This window comes from Coregonus clupeaformis, chromosome 17 (genome assembly GCF_020615455.1).
Source record: "Coregonus clupeaformis isolate EN_2021a chromosome 17, ASM2061545v1, whole genome shotgun sequence".
In the NCBI taxonomy this organism is placed as follows: Eukaryota; Metazoa; Chordata; class Actinopteri; order Salmoniformes; family Salmonidae; genus Coregonus; species Coregonus clupeaformis.
In genome coordinates this window covers 6,257,755-6,282,706 of record NC_059208.1, presented here as the reverse complement: position 1 = coordinate 6,282,706, position 24,952 = coordinate 6,257,755, and the positions used below count along the sequence as shown (strand labels likewise).

The following is a 24,952-nucleotide window of genomic DNA, read 5'->3' as shown; positions in this document are numbered from 1 at the left end:
TAAAGGATGTTACTGTTGGATCAGCTATTTGGATCTGTCACTCCAAGTGTGAGCTCTGTGTGTTTGTGCTGTTGCAGCTCAATAGGTCAATAGGTCAATAGGTCAATAGGTACTGTAGGCCACAGACAAGTGATAGATGACTTGTAATGTCTCCTGGACGGCTCATTAAACATCCCATTTGGAGCGCTTACAACTTCTCAGACTTTGCTGCTCAGAACTTATACTATTTGGAGCCACCCATTTATGTGTGACCGAGACCAAGTGTTTGTGTGTGTAGAATATTACCAAGTTCAAGTTTCAACTTTATTGCCCCAGAGTGAAATTCATTTTTCACCACACTGGTGTGCTTTCTTGAATTTGCTATTGTCCTAGCTGAATAATAACAGTTAAATAACCCATAACATCATGTCCTTTAAATGGGTAATAGTTTTCAATTTTGCACAGTGCATTTTAAACTTGCATTCACTGTCTTTGGCATGATGATGTAACTGTATACTGTTCTGGCATGACCTCTCTCTGCTGTTGTTCTCAGGCTGGTTTAGATACTAACTGTGTTGTCTTTAGGTTAGGGGACATCGTGACAGTCCCAGTGATCAGCAGTAGAACCCTGGGTCTCCACTTCCATCCCAGGAGAGGTCTCCACCACCATGTACCTGTGATGTTCGACTACTTCCACCTGTCCGTCATCTCTGTCTCTATACATGCATCCTTGGTGGCCTTACATCAACCACTCATCAGGTAATACTGTGTGTGTGTTTTTGTGTGTGTGCATGTCTGTGCAAACATGCATGCTTGTGTGTGTGTGCACGTGTGTGTGTGTGTGTGTGTGCACATGTGTGTGTGTGTTTGTGTGCTTACCACCAACATGTCACACTGATGATCACTACTTAACTGTCACACCATATACAGTGGGGAGAACAAGTATTTGATACACTGCAGATTTTGCAGGTTTTCCTACTTACAAAGCATGTAGATCTCTGTAATTTTTATCATAGGTACACTTCAACTGTGAGAGACGGAATCTAAAACAAAAATCCAGAAAATCACATTGTATGATTTTTATGTAATTAATTCGCATTTTATTGCATGACATAAGTATTTGATCACCTACCAACCAGTAAGAATTCCGGCTCTCACAGACCTGTTAGTTTTTCTTTAAGAAGCCCTCCTGTTCTCCACTCATTACCTGTATTAACTGCACCTGTTTGAACTTGTTACCTGTATAAAAGACACCTGTCCACACACTCAATCAAACAGACTACAACCTCTCCACAATGGCCAAGACCAGAGAGCTGTGTAAGGACATCAGGGATAAAATTGTAGACCTGCACAAGGCTGGGATGGGCTACAGGACAATAGGCAAGTAGCTTGGTGAGAAGGCAACAACTGTTGGCGCAATTATTAGAAAATGGAAGAAGTTCAAGATGACGGTCAATCACCCTCGGTCTGGGACTCCATGCAAGATCTCACCTCGTGGGGCATCAATGATCATGAGGAAGGTGAGGGATCAGCCCAGAACTACACGGCAGGACCTGGTCAATGACCTGAAGAGAGCTGGGACCACAGTCTCAAAGAAAACCATTAGTAACACACTACGCCGTCATGGATTAAAATCCTGCAGCGCACGCAAGGTCCCCCTGCTCAAGCCAGCGCATGTCCAGGCCCGTCTGAAGTTTGCCAATGACCATCTGGATGATCCAGAGGAGGAATGGGAGAAGGTCATGTGGTCTGATGAGACAAAAATAGAGCTTTTGGTCTAAACTCCACTCGCCGTGTTTGGAGGAAGAAGAAGGATGAGTACAACCCCAAGAACACCATCCCAACCGTGAAGCATGGAGGTGGAAACATCATTCTTTGGGGATGCTTTTCTGCAAAGGGGACAGGACAACTGCACCGTATTGAGGGGAGGATGGATGGGGCCATGTATCGCGAGATCTTGGCCAACAACCTCCTTCCCTCAGTAAGAGCATTGAAGATGGGTCGTGGCTGGGTCTTCCAGCATGACAACGACCCGAAACACACATCCAGGACAACTAAGGAGGGGCTGCGTAAGAAGCATCTCAAGGTCCTGGAGTGGCCTAGCCAGTCTCCAGACCTGAACCCAATAGAAAATCTTTGGAGGGAGCTGAAAGTCCGTATTGCCCAGCGACAGCCCCGAAACCTGAAGGATCTGGAGAAGGTCTGTATGGAGGAGTGGGCCAAAATCCCTGCTGCAATGTGTGCAGACCTGGTCAAGAACTACAGGAAACGTATGATCTCTGTAATTGCAAACAAAGGTTGCTGTACCAAATATTAAGTTCTGCTTTTCTGATGTATCAAATACTTATGTCATGCAATAAAATGCAAATTAATTACTTAAAAATCATACAATGTGATTTTCTGGATTTTTGTTTTAGATTCCGTCTCTCACAGTTGAAGTGTACCTATGATAAAAATTACAGACCTCTACATGCTTTGTAAGTAGGAAAACCTGCAAAATCAGCAGTGTATCAAATACTTGTTCTCCCCACTGTATGTCCTCTCCTGTTAGAATCGGTTTAGTTTGGCAACCTGCTCTGAAAGTGCATCCACTGGCCTGCTACTTGAATAAGTAGTTTTTCAAACACTTAGGTGATGAATCCAGCTGCCAATATCTTTAACCTGAATGTTCAGCCATCAATTTCCCTGATTACACCAGAGCTCTATTGATTACATAATGACTAACTGCTCTTCTCTCTCTCTCTCTCTCTCTCTCTCTCTCTCTCTCTCTCTCTCTCTCTCTCTCTCTCTCTCTCTCTCTCTCTCTCTCTCTCTCTCTCTCTCTCTCTCTCTCTCTCTCTCTCTCTCTCTCTCTCTCTCTCTCTCTCTCTCTCTCTCTCTCTCTCTCTCTCTCTCTCTCTCTCTCTCTCTCTCTCTCTCTCTCTCTCTCCATAGTTTTGCCCGTACAGGGAAGGGTTCCTGGCTGGGAAAGGGCTCTCTAGAGAACGTTACTGACCCATCAGCCATGGGGGTGTCCATGGAGAACCTGATGTTCGGGGCTGGATACTGCAAACCTGTCATCACAGAGGTACAATCAAATCAAGTCAAACTACATTGTAAGTGCATGATTACAAGGTCTCTCAATACACCTTACAGAGGACAGTAACTGATCAACCCAAACAAGTCCTTGATTTTAAAGCATGCTCAAAGGGCAATCTGAATCTGGGAAAGTGACCCATAGAGTTCACACTGAAGATGAGAGAACCAAGAGACAGAAAAACTGAATCAAAGCTCTCTCTCTCTCTCTCTCTCTCTCTCTCTCTCTCTCTCTCTCTCTCTCTCTCTCTCTCTCTCTCTCTCTCTCTCTCTCTCTCCCTCCCTCTCTCTCTCTTCTCCCTCTCTCTCTCTCTCTCTCTCTCTCTCTCTCTCTCTCTCTCTCTCTCTCTCTCTCTCTCTCTCTCTCTCTCTCTCTCTCTCTCTCTCTCTCTCTCTCTCTCTCTCTCTCTCTCTCTCTCTCTCTCTCTCACTTTCTCTCTCTTTCTCTCTTTCTCTCTCTCGTACTTCTCTCTCTCTCTCTTTCGCTCTCTCTCTCCCTCCACTATTGTAAGGACGGGTCATCAGTCAGGTCCCTCTAGAAGTATTAGAGACAGTTTTAGTCCCCCACATGGACCCACAGGGAGATGAGTACTGCGCTGCACCACATCACTTCCTATTAATGTCTCATTAACCCACATGGCCAGACCAGGTCGCAGGACACTCAGGCTGCGTTCCAAATAGCACCTTATTCCCTACATAGTGCTCTAATTTTGACCAGAGCCCAAGACGCTGTTCAAAAGTAGTGCATTTTGGGGCTGCCATTTGGGACGCAGCCCGAGGCTAGCAGGACACTGCGACACACTGAGCTACTGTAGCCTGGCGTCTGGAGGAGAAACTACTGTAACTCTCAGTCACAGGAGGTTGGTGGCACCTTACTTGGGGAGGACAGGCTCGTGGTAATGGCTGGAGTGGAATAGGTGGAATGGTATCAAATACATCAAACACATGGTTTCCATGTGTTTGATGCCATTCCATTTGCCTTGTTCCAGCCATTATTGTGAGCCATCCTCCCCTCAGCAGCCTCCACTGCTCTCAGTAGTAATTATGGTGAATAAAGGGTTCTCATTTGCCTGTGGAGTAAAAGTCTAAGATTAATAGTAGACACTAGTGATGGTTTCTGCATGTGTAAAGGCTCATTTAGTGGTGTGAGAGCTGTGGGAGGCAGAGAAAGTGCTTAGCTGGATTCATCAACCACAGACACCACTCACGTCTCTCTCTTCTGGAGGTGTGTGTAAGGTGTGTGTGTGTGGGCGTGAGTGTGAGTGATAACTATATGGTTGTGCACATCCAGCAGAGCAGCTATTTTTCATCAGATCATTACGATGTGTCTTATCCAGCGTAGGTCATTTCCTGTATGGTAGGACGCTACTGTGATTGCAAAACCTGTTGGTCACACAAACATGTGCCTCATGCACACACCCCGATCCAGCCTTCGGCCCTGTGGCCAGACGTCACAGACTGAGCAGTAAATCTTAATGAGAGCTGGGTTGTCCCCCTCATAGCCCCTCTTCTGCGTTTGGCCCCCCTGTTCCTGGGTTACACACACACATACCGGGCTCGGCCCCCCTGTTCCTGGGTTTTACACAGCGCCTCCAACAGAGAGCTTTAATAAGCACTGCATTTAGCCAGGCGGGGGGGCAGTGTTTGATCCCCGTAATGAGTTCTCCTCCAACCGCCACGTAGCTTACCTGCAGGAGAAATGTGTACAGAGCATAGTGTGTGTGTGCGCATGCATGCGTGTGTGTGTGTGTGTGTGAGAGTCATCCCTCTCTCCCTCTCTCCTCTCTTCCACCCCTTATTTATGTAAGGCTTTCTACCTGGAGGGTACAAGCACATTTTCAGCACTTTCCCCTATTTATACTGCTGCAGCTTTTCCACACTTACCTATTTCTTTATTCATTATTAAGAGTGTTGTTATTGCGCAATCTGGACACGTGTCGTTGGAAAATTCTGTTGCGATCAGCTGAATTATAGTGGTGCTGCCTCTTCTGGTGGGCAGAAAATGGATGTTACCTTTCTTTTTCCATTTAGACCTTTCACATTTCCTCATTGGTATAGAAATGTGTATCTCAGAAATATCAAAGGCGATAAAGATCAATTTTCTGAGTGCTCCTATTATGAGTGAGATACTCGTTTTGGACCCTCGTGGGGTGATTAAGAATGTCAGGTACCAATGCAAGAGGAATAAGCAGCACACAGTCTCAGGCCTATTAGAGAGACCTGTCCTGCTATTTTTACCAGCCTGTCTGTCTTACAAGCTGCTGGCTTGTCCCTTGTTCCCGTTGTATGTAGATGAAGAGTGAGCCATAGAAATATCATTACTAGATCAGGAATTCCCATTCATGTCAATGTTTTGTAATTCTTAGTTCTATTTCTATCAGAGCAGATGGACCCCCTGTAACTACGTATCCCACGGTGCACTGCAGCAACCATCAGATCCAGTATGTCACCTGGGTACTCAGCCTTGTGTTCCTTAAACATACTGTCAGCTTCGCACGTGGCTGCTGCTGACAATTAGGACTTAAGAAGACTGTAATACAGTATCCAAAGAAGGTTATTTTGCATAAGAAGAAATGTACTGTATTTACACAAAGAGTGCCTCGGAGCCTCTTGCTTGGAAAGCTACTCTGGCACCCCAAGCCCCCTAGTGCACTTCCTCTCTGGGTGGAACGCAACGACGACGTGGACAAAAGTGCGTGCTGCTCCATAACATCTGACTCCGCCCATGCCCATGAAATAGCTATTTTTCATTCTTTGCCCCTGGAGTCCCAACCCCCATATCCCAGTATGCCTCTATAAAGGTAAAAGGAATTATGAAAGTAAACATACAGATGTTCCTTCCTGGTTGTGGAGGATCCAGAAGTATTATCTGTTATTACAGAGCAGAGTACAGCTATGATGATAGGGCCCTGTGCTTTACTGCCTCCAGGTAAATTATAGTACACACTCACATACACCAGCATTACATGTCTTTAAAACTAACACACATACACCAGCATGACATGTCTTTAAAACTAACACTCATACACCAGCATTACATGTCTTTAAAACTAACACACATACACCAGCATTACATGTCTTTAAAACTAACTCACATACACCAGCATGACATGTCTTTAAAACTAACACACATACACCAGCATTACATGTCTTTAAAACAAACACATACACCAGCATGACATGCCTTTAAAACTAACACACATACACCAGCATGACATGCCTTTAAAACTAACACACATACACCAGCATTACATGCCTTTAAAACTAACACACATACACAGGCATTATCCACACATACACCAGCATCACATATCTTTAAAACAAAACTGCCAAAACAGCCAGAACAGCCAGCCAGCCACAGGAAGATGGACCCAGCCCAGAAAACAGTGACAGAGGCCAGGGGCTGGCATCCCGAGTGGCTGGGGCCTGTGTGTGTTGTGACTGGGATGGGGTTAGAGGTGACCCGTCCCAGTCTGACCTGACCCTGCCTTGTCTCTAAAAAGATGACAGCCGGCGTCTGATCCGACGGGTGTTGTTTGGGTCCTTGACTAGAATAACATATTTTGCAATGTTACTCTTGATCTGGATATGCAGTAGCTGGGCTTTGTGGCTCCTATCGGTTGCAGAAGAGACCAGAACTGGTACTGTAGATTACAGACCTGTACAGAGAATACGATGAATGTGATGGTCCAGTGAAAGTACTGTGGGTTTGTGGTTAGAGAGCCACCTGCTGGGGAGAAATAGGAATTACTACTCATAAATACTTTCCCTAAAATGGTACTACAGTAACAACATTGAGGGACAAATTGGCTAAGCTTTCAATCCATTACCTTCCCAGTCTAATATATATTGTATGAAACATCACCCGTGATTGTTACTGATGTCTGTGTAGTTTGTGGTTACTGGGTAGTGTGGGGTTAGTTAGTTAAAGGTCATACAACTATTGTAGGGTCACGTCTTCTACATCTTCCAGTGCCACGTCCGCATCAATGTTGTTTTACTACTGGGTAACAAGCTGTGTTTAGGAGCTGCTTGTGTCCAAAACCTCCTGTAGTTACTGAGACTTTACACATTGGTGTTAACTCACTAGACAAGGTCCTAAATAAGGTCAATGGCAAAGCTACACGGAGGGAGCTCATTGGTTCCTACTGTGGAGGCCTTAAAGTCCCAGTATGTGAACTTGGCTGTCATTAGATGAAGTAATCAACATTTTCTTCTCTTCCATGTCTCTTTTCTTCCCTATCTCTACCCCGTCTCTCTCCTCTCTGCCTCTCCTCTCTCCCCTATCTCCCCTGTCTCTCTCCTCTCTTCTCTGTCTCTCTCCTCTCTGTCTCTCCTCTCTCCCCTCTCTCCCCCTGTCTCTCCCTGTCTCTCTCCTCTCTGCCTCTCCTCTCTCCCCTCTCTCTCTCTCCTCTCTTCTCTGTCTCTCTCCTCTCTGCCTCCCCTCTCTCCCCGTCTCTCTCCTCTCTTCTCTGTCTCTCTCCTCTCTGCCTCTCCTCTCTCCCCTCTCTCCCCATGTCTCTCCCCATCTCTCTCCTCTCTGCCTCTCCTCTCTCCCCTGTCTCTCTCCTCTCTGCCTCTCCTCTCTCCCCGTCTCTCTCCTCTCTGTCTCTCCTCTCTCCCCGTCTCTCTCCTCTCTGCCTCTCCTCTCTCCCCTGTCTCTCTCCTCTCTGCCTCTCCTCTCTCCCCGTCTCTCTCCTCTCTGTTTCTACTCTCTTCTCTGTCTCTCCCCGTCTCTCTCCTCTCTGTCTCTCCTCTCTGTCTCTCCTCTCTCCCCTCTCTCCCCCTGTCTCTCCCCATCTCTCTCCTCTCTGCCTCTCCTCTCTCCCCATCTCTCTCCTCTCTGTCTTTACTCTCTTCTCTGTCTCTCCCCTGTCTCTCCCGTCTCTCTCCTCTCTGCCTCTCCTCTCTCCCCGTCTCTCTCCTCTCTGTCTTTACTCTCTTCTCTGTCTCTCCCCTGTCTCTCCCGTCTCTCTCCTCTCTGCCTCTCCTCTCTCCCCGTCTCTCTCCTCTCTGTCTTTACTCTCCTCTCTGTCTCTCCCCTGTCTCTCCCGTCTCCCCTCTCTCATGTCTCTCCCCTCTTCCATGTATCTATCCTCTCTCTTCTCTTCCTCTCCTTCTTCCCTCTCCTCTCTCCCCTCTACCCTCTCCCCTCTTCTCCCTTCCTCTCCCCTCTACTCCCCCCTGTCTCTCCCCAGGGTAGTTTCTACGTCCCCAGTGAGAACTGTCTACAGAGAGCTCACACTTGGCATGGTAGACTCTGTCGCCTCCTACTGGCGGTACACAGAGGCCTACGTTCCTACTACACCACTGTGATGAAGGAGATACCACAGCTGGAACAGGTGGACATAGGTGAGGCAACAACATGTTACAATAGCATTTCCTCAATATTTAGCTGTGTCTATTGTGGCAATCAATCAAGTCAATGATTTATTGTTCAATTGATTTAAAATATATATATATATATATATATATAGATTTTTTTTTTACAGTGGTTTAACTTCATACTGTATAAGACTGAGTAGAGTTGCGCTTTGCTGTAATAATCTATTTATCTTGTCTTTCTATCCACAGAGGAGCTACCTGTGGAAGAAACACTAAATCAGCTCACAATAGAATTACAGGTAGGTGGTGTACGAGACATACAGTACTGCTAAAAACCAAGATAATAATAATATGCCATTTAGCAGACGCTTTTATCCAAAGCGACTTACAGTCATGCGTGCATACATTTTAGTGTATGGGTGGTCCCGGGGATCGAACCCACTACCTTGGCGTTACAAGCGCCGTGCTCTACCAGTTGAGCTACAGAGGAAGATCAATATCAACATTTTATATTAGCTATGCTCTCTTTCCTCTCCAATGTTCTACTAGTATTTCCATCAAAAAATTCCATTATTCAAGTTTTTTACTTTAACACATACAGTTAACTGCCAAAATAAAGGAAACACCAACATAAAGTGTCTTAATAGGGCGTTGGGCCTCAACAAGCCAGAACAGCTTCAATGCATCATGGCATAGATTCTACAAGTGTCTGGAACTCTATTGGAGGGATGCGACACCATTCTTCCATGAGAAATTCCATCATTTGGTGTTTTGTTGATGGTGGTGGAAAACGCTGTCTTAGGCCCCACTCCAGAATCTCCGACAAGTGTTAAATTGAGTTGAGATCTGGTGACTGAGACGACCATGGCATATGATTTATATCGTTTTTATAATAGTCAAACCATTCAGTGACCACTCATGCCCTGTGGCGGGGTGCATTGTCATCCTATGAGGGCATAGCCATGGTAGCCAAAATAATGGCCTGCCCAGCATTTCTATACATGACCCTCAGCATGATGGGATGTTAATTGCTTAATTAACTCAGGAATCTGTGTGGAAGCACCTGCTTTCAATATGCTTTGTATTTACTCAAGTATTTCCATTATTTGGGCAGTTACCTGTACTTTTACTATATACAGTATCTAAAATACCAGTGGCATCTGGATAAAGTAATTGAGCATATAAAGAGATACTATCTGTATCCACTCTCTCCTCTCCTCTAGGTTCAGGGAGGCCATGAGAAGGCAGCAGAACATATCAGTAGAGTCCTGACCCAGCTCTGCTCCACCTAATCTGCCCTTTGACCTCTAACCAGCCTCTAACCCCTCTAACCAGCATCACACGCTGACCCTAACCCTCCCCTGTCTCCTCTCTCCACTCCTTCTCTAGCTGCAGGAGGGACATGAGAAAGTAGCAGAACAGATCAGTAGAGACCTGACCCAGCTCTGCTCCCAACTGTCGGCCCTGTGGACCCGCTTCCTGGAGGCTGCCGTACCTAACACACATATCCTGGCCCACCTGGCCCAGGAACACCACACACTCAGGGTGAGCCCTAACCCCTTAACTCCTCAGGAACATCACACACCCCCCATACATTCTATCTAATATATTATGAAATGTGTAACACTAGAAGCCGAGGCCTTGAACCCTCCAAAGCCCACTATTCTGATTAGGTTTTGTGTGTCAGATTGTGTAGGAGTATTACAGCCAGGTAAAATACACCAGCTGATGATTAGTCCCTATAGACCTCTATGCCTTGAATAGACATTGTATCTGAGAATCCCAAATGTAATTTCCATCTAATCATTGGAATGATTAATATTAATGTAAAACTATTCCCTCTCCTCTACTCAGTGTTGCTAGCAGGTCTCCAGGCTCTTGTCTCTCACAGTGTTAGTTTCATATCTCCTGTCTGACTGTCTGTCTGTGAGTCATAATGAACACAGTATGTCTCCATATTAGTTTACCTTCAGGGGTTAGTTTCATGCTTCCACCCGCAGGATGGGTGTGATTTCAATGAACATTTATTCTGTAATTATCCTGATGAACAAACATACAGAAACACTGTTTCTTGATGTTCCTGACTCTCTGTCTATATCTGTCGTGCTCTGTGACTTTATAACAGGAGGCAGGTTTAGTTACAGTTTAGTGGGGGACCTTTTTTACTTCTGTTAATACATGGTATCAAAGTCAAATTGATATTGAAACTGTTAAAATAAATGTTATTTGCAAAATGCCAGAAGTCAAACATAATTTAACACTTTATTTAACACTAATTATTTAACACTATCTTTCATACATATACAGGTAACTGCCAAAGTAAAGGACACACCAACATAAAGTGTCTTAATTGAGCATTGAGCGACCACGAGCCGCCAGAACAGCTTAAATGCGCCTTGGCTTAGATTCTACAAGTGTCTGGAACTCTATTGGCGGGATGCAACATGATTCTTCCACGAGAAATGCAATAATTTGGTGTTTTGTTGATGGTGGTGGAAAATGTCTCAGGCGCTGCTCCAGAATCTCCCATAAGTGTTCAACTGGGTTGAGATGTGGGGTCACACTAAATATCTGCGTCCGCCATTTCTGAAAAGAATACGTACGTCTAAAAATATTTAGATTTATGAACTTGACATATGCCATACATAGCATGTTTCCCATTATAAATATGACCAGTCACAAAACTGTGCCCGCATTCTGCAAGATTGATTGTATATTGGAAAAAATTTAAAAGTAGGTAACAGCCCACACTTCTATGCAAAGGACGAATTGTTGTTCAATATTTTGTTTATCAATACTTTATTTTGTTTATATGTTCTGCCTTGGTATAGGCTGTGAGATTAAATAGGCTTATGATGTCACGCACCTATTGCACAGCAATACTGTAGCCTATATATACTGTCAAATATTTTACATCAATTACTGGTCTATTTACTGTGTTGGCAGAATGTACAGTAATTTGCAGTAATTTATGCTGTATTTGGCAAAGGACTGAGACAGTTTCTGAAAGAGAACAATGGCAAATTGTTGTCGACCTGTCAGCAGAACATTTGAATTCAACAATGTTTTGCATTTACTTTTCCCCCCAACCTAAATATGCTAGAATGCCCGCGAATTCTGAAACATTGTCTAAGCTACATAAAACAAATTGAAATTACAGTGGGCTACCTACAGTAATAGCATACACACTTCATAGTAAAATATAAACTGTTTTGATGTTCACCTGTTAAATTCATCTGTAGGCTATGAAGGAAAGGGAAAGGGGATACCTGGTCAGTTGTACAACTGAATGCATTCTACTGAAATGTGTCTTCCACATTTAACCCAACCCTTCTGAATCAGAAACCGCACTGCCTATGGGATCACGGCACGCACGGTTTATAAATGAGGCCCCTGGTGACTGAGATACAGATAGATACACACACACACACACACACACACACACACACACACACACACACACACACACACACACACACACACACACACACACACACACACACACACACACACACACACACACACACTTTAAACCCCCCTATGCTACTTTGAGACCCCTCTTTCAAAGTAACTGAGATTTCTTCTAGCCATGGTAGCCAAAATAATGGGCAACTGGGCATTTTATACATGACCCTAAGTATGATGGAATGTTAATTACTTAATTAACTCAGGATCCCCACCTGTGTAGAAGCACCTGCTTTCAATGTATCGCTCATTTACTCAACTGTTTCCTTTATTCTGGCAGTTACCTACATTACCAGTCAAAAGCTTGGACACACCTACTCATTCAAGGGTTTTTCTTAATTTTTACTATTTTCTACATTGTAGAATAATAGTGAAGACATCACAACTATGAAATAACACATATGGAATAATGCAGTAACCAAAAAAGTGTTAAACAAATCCAAATATATTTTATATTTGAGATTCTTCAAATATCCACCCTTTGCCTTGATGACAGCTTTGCACACTCTTGGCATTCTCTCAACCAGCTTCATGAGGTAGTCACCTGGAATGAATTTCAATTAATAGGTGTGCTTTCTTAAAAGTTAATTAGTGGAATTTCTTTCCTTCTTAATGCGTTTGAGCCAATCAGTTGTGTTGTGACAAGGTATATAGAAGATAGCCCTATTTGGTAAAAGACCAAGTCCATATTATGGCAAGAACAGCTCAAATAAGCAAAGAAAAATGACAGTTCATCATTACTTTAAGACGTGAAGGTCAGTCAATACGGAACATTTCAAGAACTTTGAAAGTTTCATCAAGTGCAGTCGCAAAAACCATCAAGCGCTATGATGAAACTGGCTCTCATGAGGACTGCCACAGGAATGGAAGACCCAGAGTTACCTCTGCTGCAGAGGATAAGTTAATTAGAGTTACCAGCCTCAGAAATTGCAGCCCAAATAAATGCTTCACAGAGTTCCAGTAACAGACACATCTCAAAATCAACTGTTCAGAGGAGACTATGTGAATCAGGCCTTCATGGTCGAATTGCTACAAAGAAACCACTACTAAAGAACACCAATAAGAAGAAGAGACCTACTTGGGCCAAGAAACACGAGCAAAGGACATTAGACCGGTGGAAATGTGTCCTTTGGTCTGGAGTCCAAATTGGAGATTTTTAGTCCAACCACCATGTCTTTGTGAAACGCGTAGTGGGTGAACAGATGATCTCCGCATGTGTATTTCCCACCGTAAAGCATGAAGGAGGAGGTGTTATGTTGTGGATCTCTCGTTCTCTCTTTCTCTCTGAGAACCTGAGCCCTAGGACCATACGTCAGGACTACCGGGCATGATGACACCTTGCTGTCCCCAGTCCGCCTGGCCTTGCTGCTATTCCAGTTTCAACTGTTCTGCCTGCGGCTACGAAACCCCTACCTGTCCCAGACCTGCTGTTTTCAACTCTAAATGATCGGCTATGAAAAGCCAACTGAGAGACCTGAGCCCTAGGACCATACGTCGGGACTACCGGCCGTGGTGACTCCTTGCTGTCCCCAGTCCGCCTGGCCTTGCTGCTATTCCAGTTTAAACTGTTCTGCCTGCGGTTATGGAACCCCTACCTGTCCCAGACCTGCTGTTTTAAACTCTAATGATCGGCTATGAAAAGCCAACTGAGATTTATTCCTGATTATTATTTGACCATGCTTGTCACTTATGAACATTTTTGAACATCTTGGCATGGTTCTGTTATAACCTCCACCCGGCACAGCCAGAAGAGGACTGGCCACCCCTCATAGCCTGGTTCCTCTCTAGGTTTCTTCCTAGGTTTTGCCTTTCTAGGGAGTTTTTCCTAGCCACCGTGCTTCTACACCTGCATTACTAGCTGTTTGGGGTTTTAGGCTGGGTTTCTGTACAGCACTTCGAGATATTAGCTGATGTAAGAAGGGCTATATAAAATAAAATTGATTGATTGATTGATGTGCTTTGCTGGTGACACAGTGATTTATTTAGAATTCAAGGCACACTTAACCAGCATGGCTACCACATAATTCTGCAGCGATAGGCCATTACATTTACATTTTAGTCATTTAGCAGACGCTCTTATCCAGAGCGCAAACATTAATTTTTAAAATTATTTTTTTATACTGGCCCCCCGTGGGAATCGAACCCACAACCCTGGCGTTGCAAACGCCATGCTCTACCAACTGAGCTACATCCCTGCCAGCCATTCCCTCCCCTACCCTGGACGACGCTGGGCCAATTGTGCGCCGCCCCATGGGTCTCCCGGTCGCGGCCGGCTACAACAGAGCCTGGATTCGAACCAGGATCTCTAGTGGCACAGCTAGCACTGCAATACAGTGCCTTAGACCACTGCGCCACTCGGGAGACTTCATCCCATCTGGTTTGGGCTTAGTGGGACTATAATTTGTTTTTCAACAAGACATTGACTCAACACACCTCCAGGCTGTGTAAGGGCTATTTTACCAAGAAGGAGAGTGATGGCATGCTGCATCAGATGACCTGGCCTCCATAATCTCCTGACCTCAACCTAATTGAGATGGTTTGGGATGAGTTGGACCGCAGAGTGAAGGAAAAGCAGCCAACAAGTGCTCAGTATATGTGGGAAATCCTGTTGGAAAAGCAATCTAGATGAAGACTGTTGGAAAAGCAATCTAGATGAAGCTGTTTGAGAGAAGCCTTGAGTGTGTAAAGCTGTCATCAAGGCAAAGGGTGGCTAAGAATCTGAAATATAATATATATTTTGATTTGTTTAACACGTTTTTGTTTACTACATGATTCCATATGTGTTATTTCATAGTTTTGATGTCTTCACTATTATTCTACAATGTAAACAATTGTAAAAATAAAGAAAAACCCTTGAATGAGTGGTGTCCAAACTTTTGACTGGTACTGTATATTTTAACACTTTTAACTTTTTTTACACTATTAACTTTTACACCATTTTGAAGATCAAATCATTGCCTTTCATGCATACAGTACTAACTCGGTAAGTTTCTCTGTGAGGAAATTAGGATGGTTCTTGTTTATATTTTGTGCTGATGTCAGGTCAGGCGGTTTTCAGAGGCATACTTCTTCACAGAACACCCCAAAGAGACATCCCTGACATTTCAAGAGGACCTGTGAGTACTGCCATTCCAGGAGCACAATGATGTAGTTTTGTCACTCTGTTTTACATCAAATGTTATGTTAATGCTTTACCTAAGGCGTCATTCTATGAATAGAGAAAAGGTAGGTCGAAAGTGTTTGAGTGGTTATGATAGATAGCCAAAAGTTATATTTTTCTTCTTTCTACTTTAACATTTTCTTCTTCTTCTTCTTCTTCTTCTTCTTCTTCTTCTTCTTCTTCTTCTTCTTCTTCTTCTTCTTCTTCTTCTTCTTCTTCTTCTTCTTCTTCTTCTTCTTCTTCTGGTTATAAAGGATCAACAGACACGGTCAGATAGCTGTGGAGGTGCGTAGCTCCAACTACTTGACCAGGATGCCACCATTACCTGTAGAATGCTTGGACATTGATGGAGACTGGAACAGCCTGCCTATCATCTTCGAAGACAGATATGTAGAGTCTCCATGGACAGGTGAGTTGGCTAAGTCCTGGATTTCATTCAACAGCGATGTACATTTAAAGGACATTTCCTCTACATTCGCGGAGATCATTATCGCTCATGGCTCAATAACAATTCATCTTTAAGCAGTGCATAGGTTGTTTATCTGTTTTATTTTGAATCCTGGCCTGAGTCTGCTTTTATTTGTGCTAACAATACTGTTTTATCTGTTTCAGAGTCCTACTTATTCAAGTAGTGTAGATCAGCATAATTCAAACATCTAGTATTAGCGGAAGACCTAAACATTTTCTCCATCTTTATTTCTAGATTGGGGATCATCTATGCCAACACCTCTTTCCACCAGTGAGCAGGCCATCCCCAACCCTCCTGTCACTGATGCCAACAATAGTCCTCCTGCCCTGGACAAGCTCACCAGCTCACCAGCAGTACCAACCCAGGAACCTAAAGACAGTGAGGACTGCATGGACCTGCTTACATACGGGTCTGTCATAGGAGAGCAGAGCATCAGCATTATTACTGACAAGATAGGAGAGACTTCAGACTCAAACCAGGCAGACCCAGACCAGGGAGAGCCAGTCCAGCCAGGGGATCCAGAGGAGCAGGCCAAGGCAGAGGAGATCTCAGAGGAGAGCCCTGGTTTAGGCCTGAGGATCATCAGAGTCAGGCCCACTGATGTGGATCCATTCAGAGGAGAGGCAGTGCTGATGGTCTCCTCCAACCACAAACAGTGTACAGACCCACAACATACCTCTAACCGTGAAGACATGACTTGGAAAGACTTGGAGAACCACCAAGACATCATCACACAGAGATACCAGAACATTATCAGTACAGGAAATGACTTGGATGTAGAAGAGAATGATGTTGCTATGGACGACGACAGCGAGGATGTTCCTCTGAGCAGTCTAACCACTTACCCCCAGGCTCCACTCAAAGCCCATCCCCTCACACCCCCTCTACCTACAGACCTGAGGAGAGAGCTGTCCCACCGAGGGGTGGTGGGGGTGGGGGGCTCCAAGATCATGAACCGCTCCCCCTCCATCATCTCCGACTCAGGCTTCGAGAGCGAGCCCAGCTCGATGGCCTGGCTCCTGGACGCTCACCAGACGGGAGGAGGGCACCCTCTGGAGGAGATACTGGTACTGCAGCGCATGGCGAGGAGACACCCGGCCCACCGCAGCTCCCTGGAGGGCCTGCAGACAGAGAGCAGAGCCAGCGGGGGCAGCCTGCCCAGCGCGGGCATCCAGGCCTCCCTCACCTCCATCTCGTCCCTGCCCTACGAGGACGACGAGGAACAGAGGAACCAGCAACAGCTCAGTAAACTGACCAAGTCTGTCTCAGCTCCTCAGATCTCCAGCCCTGAGGACACAGAGGAGGACCAGGGAGGAGCGGAGAAGGAGGTAGACACAGAGAGCGAGGGGACCAGTGGGTACCAGGACCAGGAGGAGGGATACTCCTCCATCTCCACTGCTGCCACCAATGTAACAACTGGGGACTTGATTAGACACCAGGAGTCTTTATCCGGGGGAAACCACCCATCTCTAGAGGACATCCAAGAGGGAGAGCTGCCTGAGGTTGGCCTGTTTGACTGGGGAGCAGCGCTCTCACCACCCCAGCAGGTGACCAGAACTCATATGGAGAGTGGTCATGTTCTTAAAGAAACTCTTAGATCTAATAAATCAGCTTTGCCAGTGCCCCTGTCAGACACTCAGGATATGAAGGCAGTATTAAGTGGCATTAGTGGAGTACCTGAAGGCCATGATGACGTGAAGGACCCAGCTGTAGTCAGTCAGATGGTGGATAAGAACCATCACAGAGGAGACAGCAGTGGTGTGTTAAACTCAGTGGACCCAGGTCTCTGTGAAGTAGAGATCACCCCCTGTAGCTGTGAGACCAAACCCTGTGAACATGACAGCAGTGTGCTGGTGGATGATGTGGAGGAGAATCCAGTCAGGGATGACTATCAGAGTCTCCATCAGATTGGGTTGAGCGATCTTGTTGACAAGGAATTGCTGGATCATCACCAGACTCCCTCCCAGAGCCTCCATCGGGTCGGGCTGCGTGACCTGGTGGTGGTCTCACAGAGGAAGAGCCTCCACGACCCCAGGCCTATCCCCTCTATCCCAAACCACACAGAGAGACCCATCCACCTTATAGGCCTTACTGTTAATGATACGGCCAGGCCTAATGACCTCATAGGGCTCCCGGCCAATGAGAGAGAGCAGCTGGATCGCAACGGTCAGACTAACCCAGCTAAAATCCCCAGTAGCTCGGGGTCAGGGTCGGGCTCAGGATCAAACTCAGGGTCAGGCCTATCCTTTATGAACAGGAAGGTGGTGGAGGTGGTGAATATGTCTGTGTCCTGCGCTCCGACCTGTCTTCCCTTCTCCTCCGTCCTCCGGGACTCACCGTCCATTACCGGCATCTCCACTCGACAAGCCGCATCCCCCATTACCCATCAGCCCCTGGGCTCCTTCGGCATCATCTGCTCGTCCAACGCCCTTGGGCCAGACGACGACACAAACGAGAGGATGCTGCAGTGAGTTGTTTTCTCTTTCTAGTTTTACAATGAGAAGGAATGCTGCAGAAAGTTGTGGTGAACCAGCTACCTCTGTCATAGATGTGTGAGAAGTCAGACGTTTGCATTGCTCTTTGACCTCTTTGATGATGAGTTCTTCTGAGTGTGGGATTTCCCATAATGATGCTGTTGTGATTTTCAATAATGACGCCACCTCTGACCATCACCTGTCCCCTCTGCCCACACTGTGTTCCAGTTTCTACAGGTCCAAAGAGGATCTGGTGAAGGAGCTGGTGTTCAAGGCAACCCTTTACAGTGACCTCCCTCACCTGGCCTCCGACCTGCCCTACTTCCCCCCTGAGGAGGAGGATGAGGAGTTTGAGGATGGCATACACCTGGTCGTCTGTGTCCACGGCCTTGATGGTGAGACAATCAATCAATTAATCAATCAAACAATCAATCAATCAATCAAATCAACCAATCACCTGATCCACCTGTTTAAAGGTGTATTGTTTTATTGTCTCCTCCTAGGGAATAGTGCAGACCTTCGCCTGGTGAAGACCTTCATAGAGCTGGGATTACCAGGGTCCAGACTGGACTTCCTCATGTCAGAGAGGAACCAGGTAAAATACAGAATATTCTGTCTGCACATTAATACAATAAATATTGATTTTAAAGAATCGATAATATGTATTAGAAAATCCTGTGAGTATGCTTTAATTTTAAGCTACTTATGTCAGAGCACCATTGTAAAAGAGGTATTTTAATCTCAATAGGATTTCCTGGTTAAATAAATGTGAAAATATGTTAGTTGTTTTCCTCTCCCTTGGGTGCAGACTGACACATTTGCAGATTTCGACACCATGACGGACAGGCTAATAGACGAGATCATCCAGCACATTCAGCTGTACAACCTCACCATCGGACGGATAAGGTCAGTGTCCTAACCACCTCACAACATTAAGGTCAGTGCCCTAACTACCACACAACATTAAGGTCAGTTCTAACTACCACACAACATTAAGGTCAGTTCTAACTACCACACAACATTAAGGTCAGTTCTAACTACCACACAACATTAAGGTCAGTGTCCTAACCACCACACAACATTAAATGTCAGTGTCCTAATCACCACACAACATTAAGGTCAGTTCTAACTACCACACAACATTAAGGTCAGTTCTAACTACCACACAACATTAAGTACAGTTCTAACTACCTCACAACATTAAGGTCAGTTCTAACTACCACACAACATTAAGGTCAGTTCTAACTACCACACAACATTAAGGTCAGTTCTAACCACCTCACAACATTAAGGTCAGTTCTAACTACCACACAACATTAAGGTCAGTTCTAACTACCACACAACATTAAGGTCAGTTCTAACTACCACACAACATTAAGTACAGTTCTAACTACCACACAACATTAAGGTCAGTTCTAACTACCACACAACATTAAGGACAGTTCTAACTACCACACAACATTAAGGACAGTTCTAACCACCACACAACATTAAGGTCAGTGTCCTAACCACAACACAACATTAAGGTCAGTTTTAGCTACCACACAACATTAAAGTCAGTTCTTACTAGCACACAACATTAAGGTCAGTGTCCTAACCACAACACAACATTAAGGTCAGTTCTAACAACCACACAACATTAAAGTCAGTTCTTACTAGCACACAACATTAAGGTCAGTGTCCTAACCACAACACAACATTAAGGTCAGTTCTAACAACCACACAACATTAAAGTCAGTTCTTACTAGTACACAACATTAAGGTCAGTGCCCTAACCACCACAAAACATTAAGGTCAGTGTCCTAAACACAACACAACATCTCTGTTTATTATCTATGCATAGTCACTTTAACTCTACCCACATGTACATATTACCTCAATTACCTCGACTAACCTGTGCCCCCGCACATTGACTCTGTACCAGTACCCCCTGTATATAGCCTCCCTACTGTCATTTTATTTTACTGCTCTTTAATTATTTTTTACTTATCAAATTTTTTTTACTTAACACTTCTTTTTCTTAAAACTGCATTGTTGGTTAAGGGCTTGTAAGTAAGCATTTCACTGTAAGGTCTACACCTGTTGTATTCGGTGCAAGTGGCAAATACAATTTGAGTTGATTTGATTAAGGTAATTTCTAACTACCACACAACATTAAGGTCAGTGTCCTAACCAAGACACAGGTATGGTAATAGGAGGCAATGGAGAAACAAAACAGATGTAGTATTCTTTATAGCCACTAGATATCAGCATATGAATACATTATGATATTCCCTGGGAAGATCTCAACTGCATACACCTCGCGCGAGTCCTCTGTCCTCGTCACCTTCTCAAAACCTATTGGATGAGAAAGCCAGAGGTTCCTCCCCTCTGACCTACTCCTCCAATGTGTTTTGAGAAGGAGATGAGGAGAGAGGACTCGAGGAGTATGTTAAGATCTTCCCCAGAAGATTTGCACACCTCCTGCATCCTCGCTACTCCGTCCTCTCTCGCCTCCTTTTGAAAAAGGTAAAAGGAGAGTCGGTGAGGAGAGTGAACGTGGATGGAAATGTGCTTGCTTGAAATGAGACGGTCGTCATTAGGCAAATTACATTTACGGGGTGGATCCCAAAATAAATGTGTAAAGTGCTCAAACAAATTAAGTTAGTTGTGCAAGACATGTTATAGATGAAACAATAAGTAGCATATCGTTTTTAAATGTGTGCATGTTTTTTTGCCTTCTGACAAAACAAAAGCTGATTCAAAGGGGGTTTGGCAGATTTAAAAACTATCCTTGATGAAAGGTGGCTATCGAGGAGGGGAGGACACTTCCGTTTGCCTACTAACGAATTCACACACTGCTCGACCTCTCGACCACTTATCGGTTTCCGGGTCACGGAGGAGAGAGGATGGAGGAGAGAGGACAGAGGACGGACTTTTGCCCAAACGAGAAAACCCCCCTATCTCAGTTCAATCCTAAACCCTATCAAACTGATGGCCAGTTAGAGCAGAGGAGGCTGGTGGGAGGAGCTATAGGAGTGGAATGGAATTAATGGAACGGAGTCAAACGTGGTTTCCATATGTTTAATGTATTTGATACCGTTCCATTTATTCCATTCCAGCCATTACAATGAGCCTGTCCTATAGCTCCTCCCACCAGCCTCCTCTGAGTTAGAGAAAGTTTTAATAACCCAGTAATGGAGGATATTCCCATGCACTGTCAATCACTTAGCATTGTCTTTGAAATGAAGAACTTAAACATATTTCTCTCCGCAGCAGAGCACTATTAGGTCCAAATCAAGTACAGTGATTCATCATGTACAATAATTGCCCTAAATATGCCAATTTTCCTATCTGAGTTTCTGGGTGTGCTATTTTAGTATGCATTCTTTTCAACATTGTTTATACTCTGGTGAACTGTGACTAAAGACATGGAGTGCCACAGTAGCAGCTGTCTCTCTCCACATCGCCTCTATATTTAGTGTTAGAGGAAACAGATGAGGTTGTTAGTAGCTGGTGTTGAGGGAAGCTGCCCAGTACTGTGATGATGGTGATACTACTGTAATTAGCAGATGAGAAATGAACATCTAAGGAAATCTAGCGTCTCAATGACTACTGGGACAAAGCAGCTAATTATTCTAGCTACCACTATCTTAGCCATTAAGACGTCAAGACGTCAACTTGCTTTGGAGGACGCTTATTTGGACATTAATCATCTCTTTGGAATTAAAAACATAAAGATGTATTTTCTTGGCAAAACTCAAGGGCTAGAGTGGATGAGCTACCCTCATCCTGAACACTTTATACTGATAGAATAAATACCAGGGGGCCAAAGAATTGGAGGCACCTCTTGCTGTGCATAGCTTCTATCCTATAATAAGAAACTGTGCAGTCAGTCTTGGAAGTCTTTTCATTGTGCATTCTTTAGTCTAACGAGACCTGGGTAGCAGCAGAGTAATGTATTTTTCTGTTCTGTTTATCTGTTCTGTTTGTTCTGTTTGTCTGTTCCGTTTGTCTCCTCTTTCCGACCCTCAGTTTCATCGGTCACTCTCTGGGGAACGTGATCATCCGGTCGGTGCTGACAAGGCCTCGGTTCCGCTGCTACCTGGTCAAACTGCACACCTTCCTGTCTCTGTCCGGACCACACCTGGGAACGCTGTACAACAACAGCACGCTGGTCAGCACAGGTGAGGTGGGGAGGGTCAGAATACTTATCTACTTACTTAGGCTTTTGAAATCCTTGCGAAACACAGGCCATCGTCAACTCAGCATGGAGAATAGAAACAGCACAGTGCAGATACTGTATATACTGTATTACTCCAAGGAGTGTTTCTGATTCTGGTTTTGTCTCCTCAGCAGCTTCCTACCAGTCTGTGTATTAATTGTACAGTATTCAGCTCTGCTCTGTGCTCCTCCCAGTGTCTTCAAAGGGGGATGTGTATGTCTGTAATTCAGATGGTTGTTACAGGTCTGTGGCTGATGTCTGTGGTTGTTTTAGGTAGGAGGCTGATGTCTGTGGTTGTTTTAGGTCTATGGCTGATGCAGAAGCTGAAGAAATCCGGATCGTTGCTGCAGCTCACCTGCAGAGATCACACCGATCCTCGCAAAACCTTCCTCTATCTTCTCAGTCAGAAACCAGGTAGGTACTGCTATAATGTAGGACAAACTATACTGTAAGAGCACAATGAGCTCAAATATTCATAAAAATGTAGGTCATCTTATTGTTTTTTGTTTAGTTTTTTTCTCTTTTCCTCTCCATATGTCATCTGGCTAACACACAGACTCCACTAGCTAGCTAGCTCTGTTCTGGGAAGCCCCCCCCCCCCACTGTGTGAGATGAACAAAGCATCCGTTTGTCAAAGACTCCAAGTACATAAGCCAGAAAAATGCTTTTTTCTTCGAGCTGTGCCGGGCTGACAAAATGATCCAAACCCTGTCATTTGAAACGCAGCAGTGCACTCTTTTAAGAGCACAGTGACAGGAGACACGAGAAATAACATATCTTTATCAGTCGAGGGCTGTCAAACAATGATGATGGCACCAAGTGATACATATATATATATAACCTACAAACTCTCTCTCTGTCTGTCTCTCTGTCTTTCTCGCTCTCGCTGTCTCTGTCTCTCGCTCTGTCTCTCTCTTTGTCTCTGTCTTTCTCTCGCTCTCTGTCTTTCTCTCGCTCTCTGTCTCTCTCTTTCTCTCTCTCTCTCTGTCTCTCTCTGTCTCTCTCTGTCTCTCTCTTTCTCTCTCTGTCTCTCTCTTTCTCTCTCTCACTGTCTCTCTTGCTCTCTCTCTCTCTGTCTCTCTCTCTCCGTCTCTCTCTCTCTCTCTCTTTCTCTCTGTCTCTCTTGCTCTCTCTGTCTCTCTCTCTCTGTGTCTCTCTCTGTCTCTGTCGCTCTCTCTGTCTGTCTCTCTCTCTCTCTCTCTCTCTCTCTCTCTCTCTCTCTCTCTGTCTCTCTCTCTGTCTCTCTCTCGCCCTCTCTGTCTACGCCCTCTGTTTGTCTCTTTTCTCAGGGCTCCAGTTCTTCAAGAATGTGGTGTTGGTGGCATCGCCTCAGGACCGATATGTTCCCTTCCACTCTGCCAGGATAGAGATGTGCAGGACTGCACTCAAAGACAGGACCACAGGTTAGCACCACTCACTGCAGCTCCTATGTTCCTATTATAAAGTCCATATGAAGGGCCTCCCGAGTGGTGCAGTGGTCTAAGGCACTGCATCGCAGTGCTTGAGGCGTCACTACAGACCCAGGTTTGATCCCAGGCTGTGTCACAGCCAGCTGTGAACGGGAGACCCATGAGGCAGCGCACAATTGGCCCAGCATCATCCGGGTTAGGGGAGGGTTTGGCCGGCCGGGATGTCCTTGTCCCATCGCGCTCTAGCGACTCCTTGTGGCGGGCCGGGCGCCTGCAATCTGACTTCGGTCGCCAGTTGTACGACGTTTCCTCCGACACATTGGTGAGTCTGGCTTCCGGGTTAAGCGAGCAGTGCGGCTTGGCAGGGTCGTGTTTCGGAGGACACATGGCTCTTGACCTTAGCCTCTTCCGAGTCCGTATGGGAGTTGCAGCGATGGGACAAGACAGTAACTACCAATTGGGGGGTAAAAGTACAACAAATAAAGACCAGATGCCTGCAATCTCCACCAAATACATCTAAGAAGCATAATTTACATAGTGAACAATCGTCATCACATACTGTACCTATCTCTTTGTTGACGTGCCAGTGTGATTGGGTAAATACAGAAAGCTTTTAACGTTCAATCAGAGACTGAACCCTAACATGTGTCTGTCTGTGTTTCCACACTGTAGGTCTTTGTGTACACTAACCAACGTGTTTCTGTCTCCATATTCAAGGTCCAGTGTACACAGAGATGATCAACAACCTACTCCAGCCATTGGTGGGGGCTAAGGACTGTCGTCTGATTCGCCAGAATGTGTTCCACGCCCTGCCCAATACCGCCAACACTCTGATTGGCCGAGCCGCTCACATCGCCGTGCTCGACTCTGAACTCTTCTTGGAGAAGTTCTTCCTGGTCGCAGGGCTCAACTACTTCAAATAGAACTTCAAACTACTTCAAATAGTACTTCAAACTACTTAAAAGGGATGCTTCAGGATTTTTATCCACTTCCCCAGAGTCAGATGAACTCGTGGATACCATTTTTATGTCTCTGCGTGCAGTTTGAAGGAAGTTGCTAACTAGCAGTAGCGCAATTGCTAACTAGCGTTAGGGCAATGACTGGAAGTCTATGGTAACTGCTAGCATGCTAGTAGATACCGTAGACTTCCAGTCATTGTGCTAACGCTAGTTAGCATTGGCTCGCGAAACTACCTCTAACTTCCTTCATACTGGATGCATAGACATAGAAATTGTATCCACTACTTCATCTGACTCTGTGGAAGTAGATAAAAGGCTTCATTGCCAAAATCCTGAAGTATCCCTTTAACTAGAGGCTCAACTATTTAAAAAAGTAGAACCACTACTTCAAATAGAGCTGTAGCTATAGAGAAACTGGCTCAGAGAGGCCCTA

At 45.1% G+C, this 24,952-nt stretch overlaps 1 protein-coding gene across 2 annotated transcripts in view; it reads left to right on the top strand.

Moving 5' to 3' along the window:
- Window positions 1–24,619, top strand: part of LOC121586521 (protein FAM135B-like) — a 45,711-nt gene extending 21,092 nt beyond the window's left edge. Inside the window, exons 6-20 of one of the 2 annotated variants that reach the window (XM_041903269.2) lie at window positions 565–738; window positions 2,914–3,046; window positions 8,253–8,406; window positions 8,629–8,678; window positions 9,769–9,924; window positions 14,887–14,960; window positions 15,259–15,413; window positions 15,708–17,940; window positions 18,176–18,342; window positions 18,451–18,542; window positions 18,756–18,853; window positions 21,962–22,113; window positions 22,455–22,565; window positions 23,441–23,554; window positions 24,278–24,619. In XM_041903269.2, the coding sequence (XP_041759203.2) occupies window positions 565–738; window positions 2,914–3,046; window positions 8,253–8,406; window positions 8,629–8,678; window positions 9,769–9,924; window positions 14,887–14,960; window positions 15,259–15,413; window positions 15,708–17,940; window positions 18,176–18,342; window positions 18,451–18,542; window positions 18,756–18,853; window positions 21,962–22,113; window positions 22,455–22,565; window positions 23,441–23,554; window positions 24,278–24,483 (4,069 nt within the window). In that variant the 3' untranslated portion in view covers window positions 24,484–24,619. Of the gene's footprint in view, window positions 1–564; window positions 739–2,913; window positions 3,047–8,252; window positions 8,407–8,628; window positions 8,679–9,768; window positions 9,925–14,886; window positions 14,961–15,258; window positions 15,414–15,707; window positions 17,941–18,175; window positions 18,343–18,450; window positions 18,625–18,755; window positions 18,854–21,961; window positions 22,114–22,454; window positions 22,566–23,440; window positions 23,555–24,277 lie in introns of those variants that run through there. The other variant, XM_045226058.1, reaches the window with a different exon arrangement.
- Window positions 24,620–24,952: the final 333 nt, after the last annotated feature.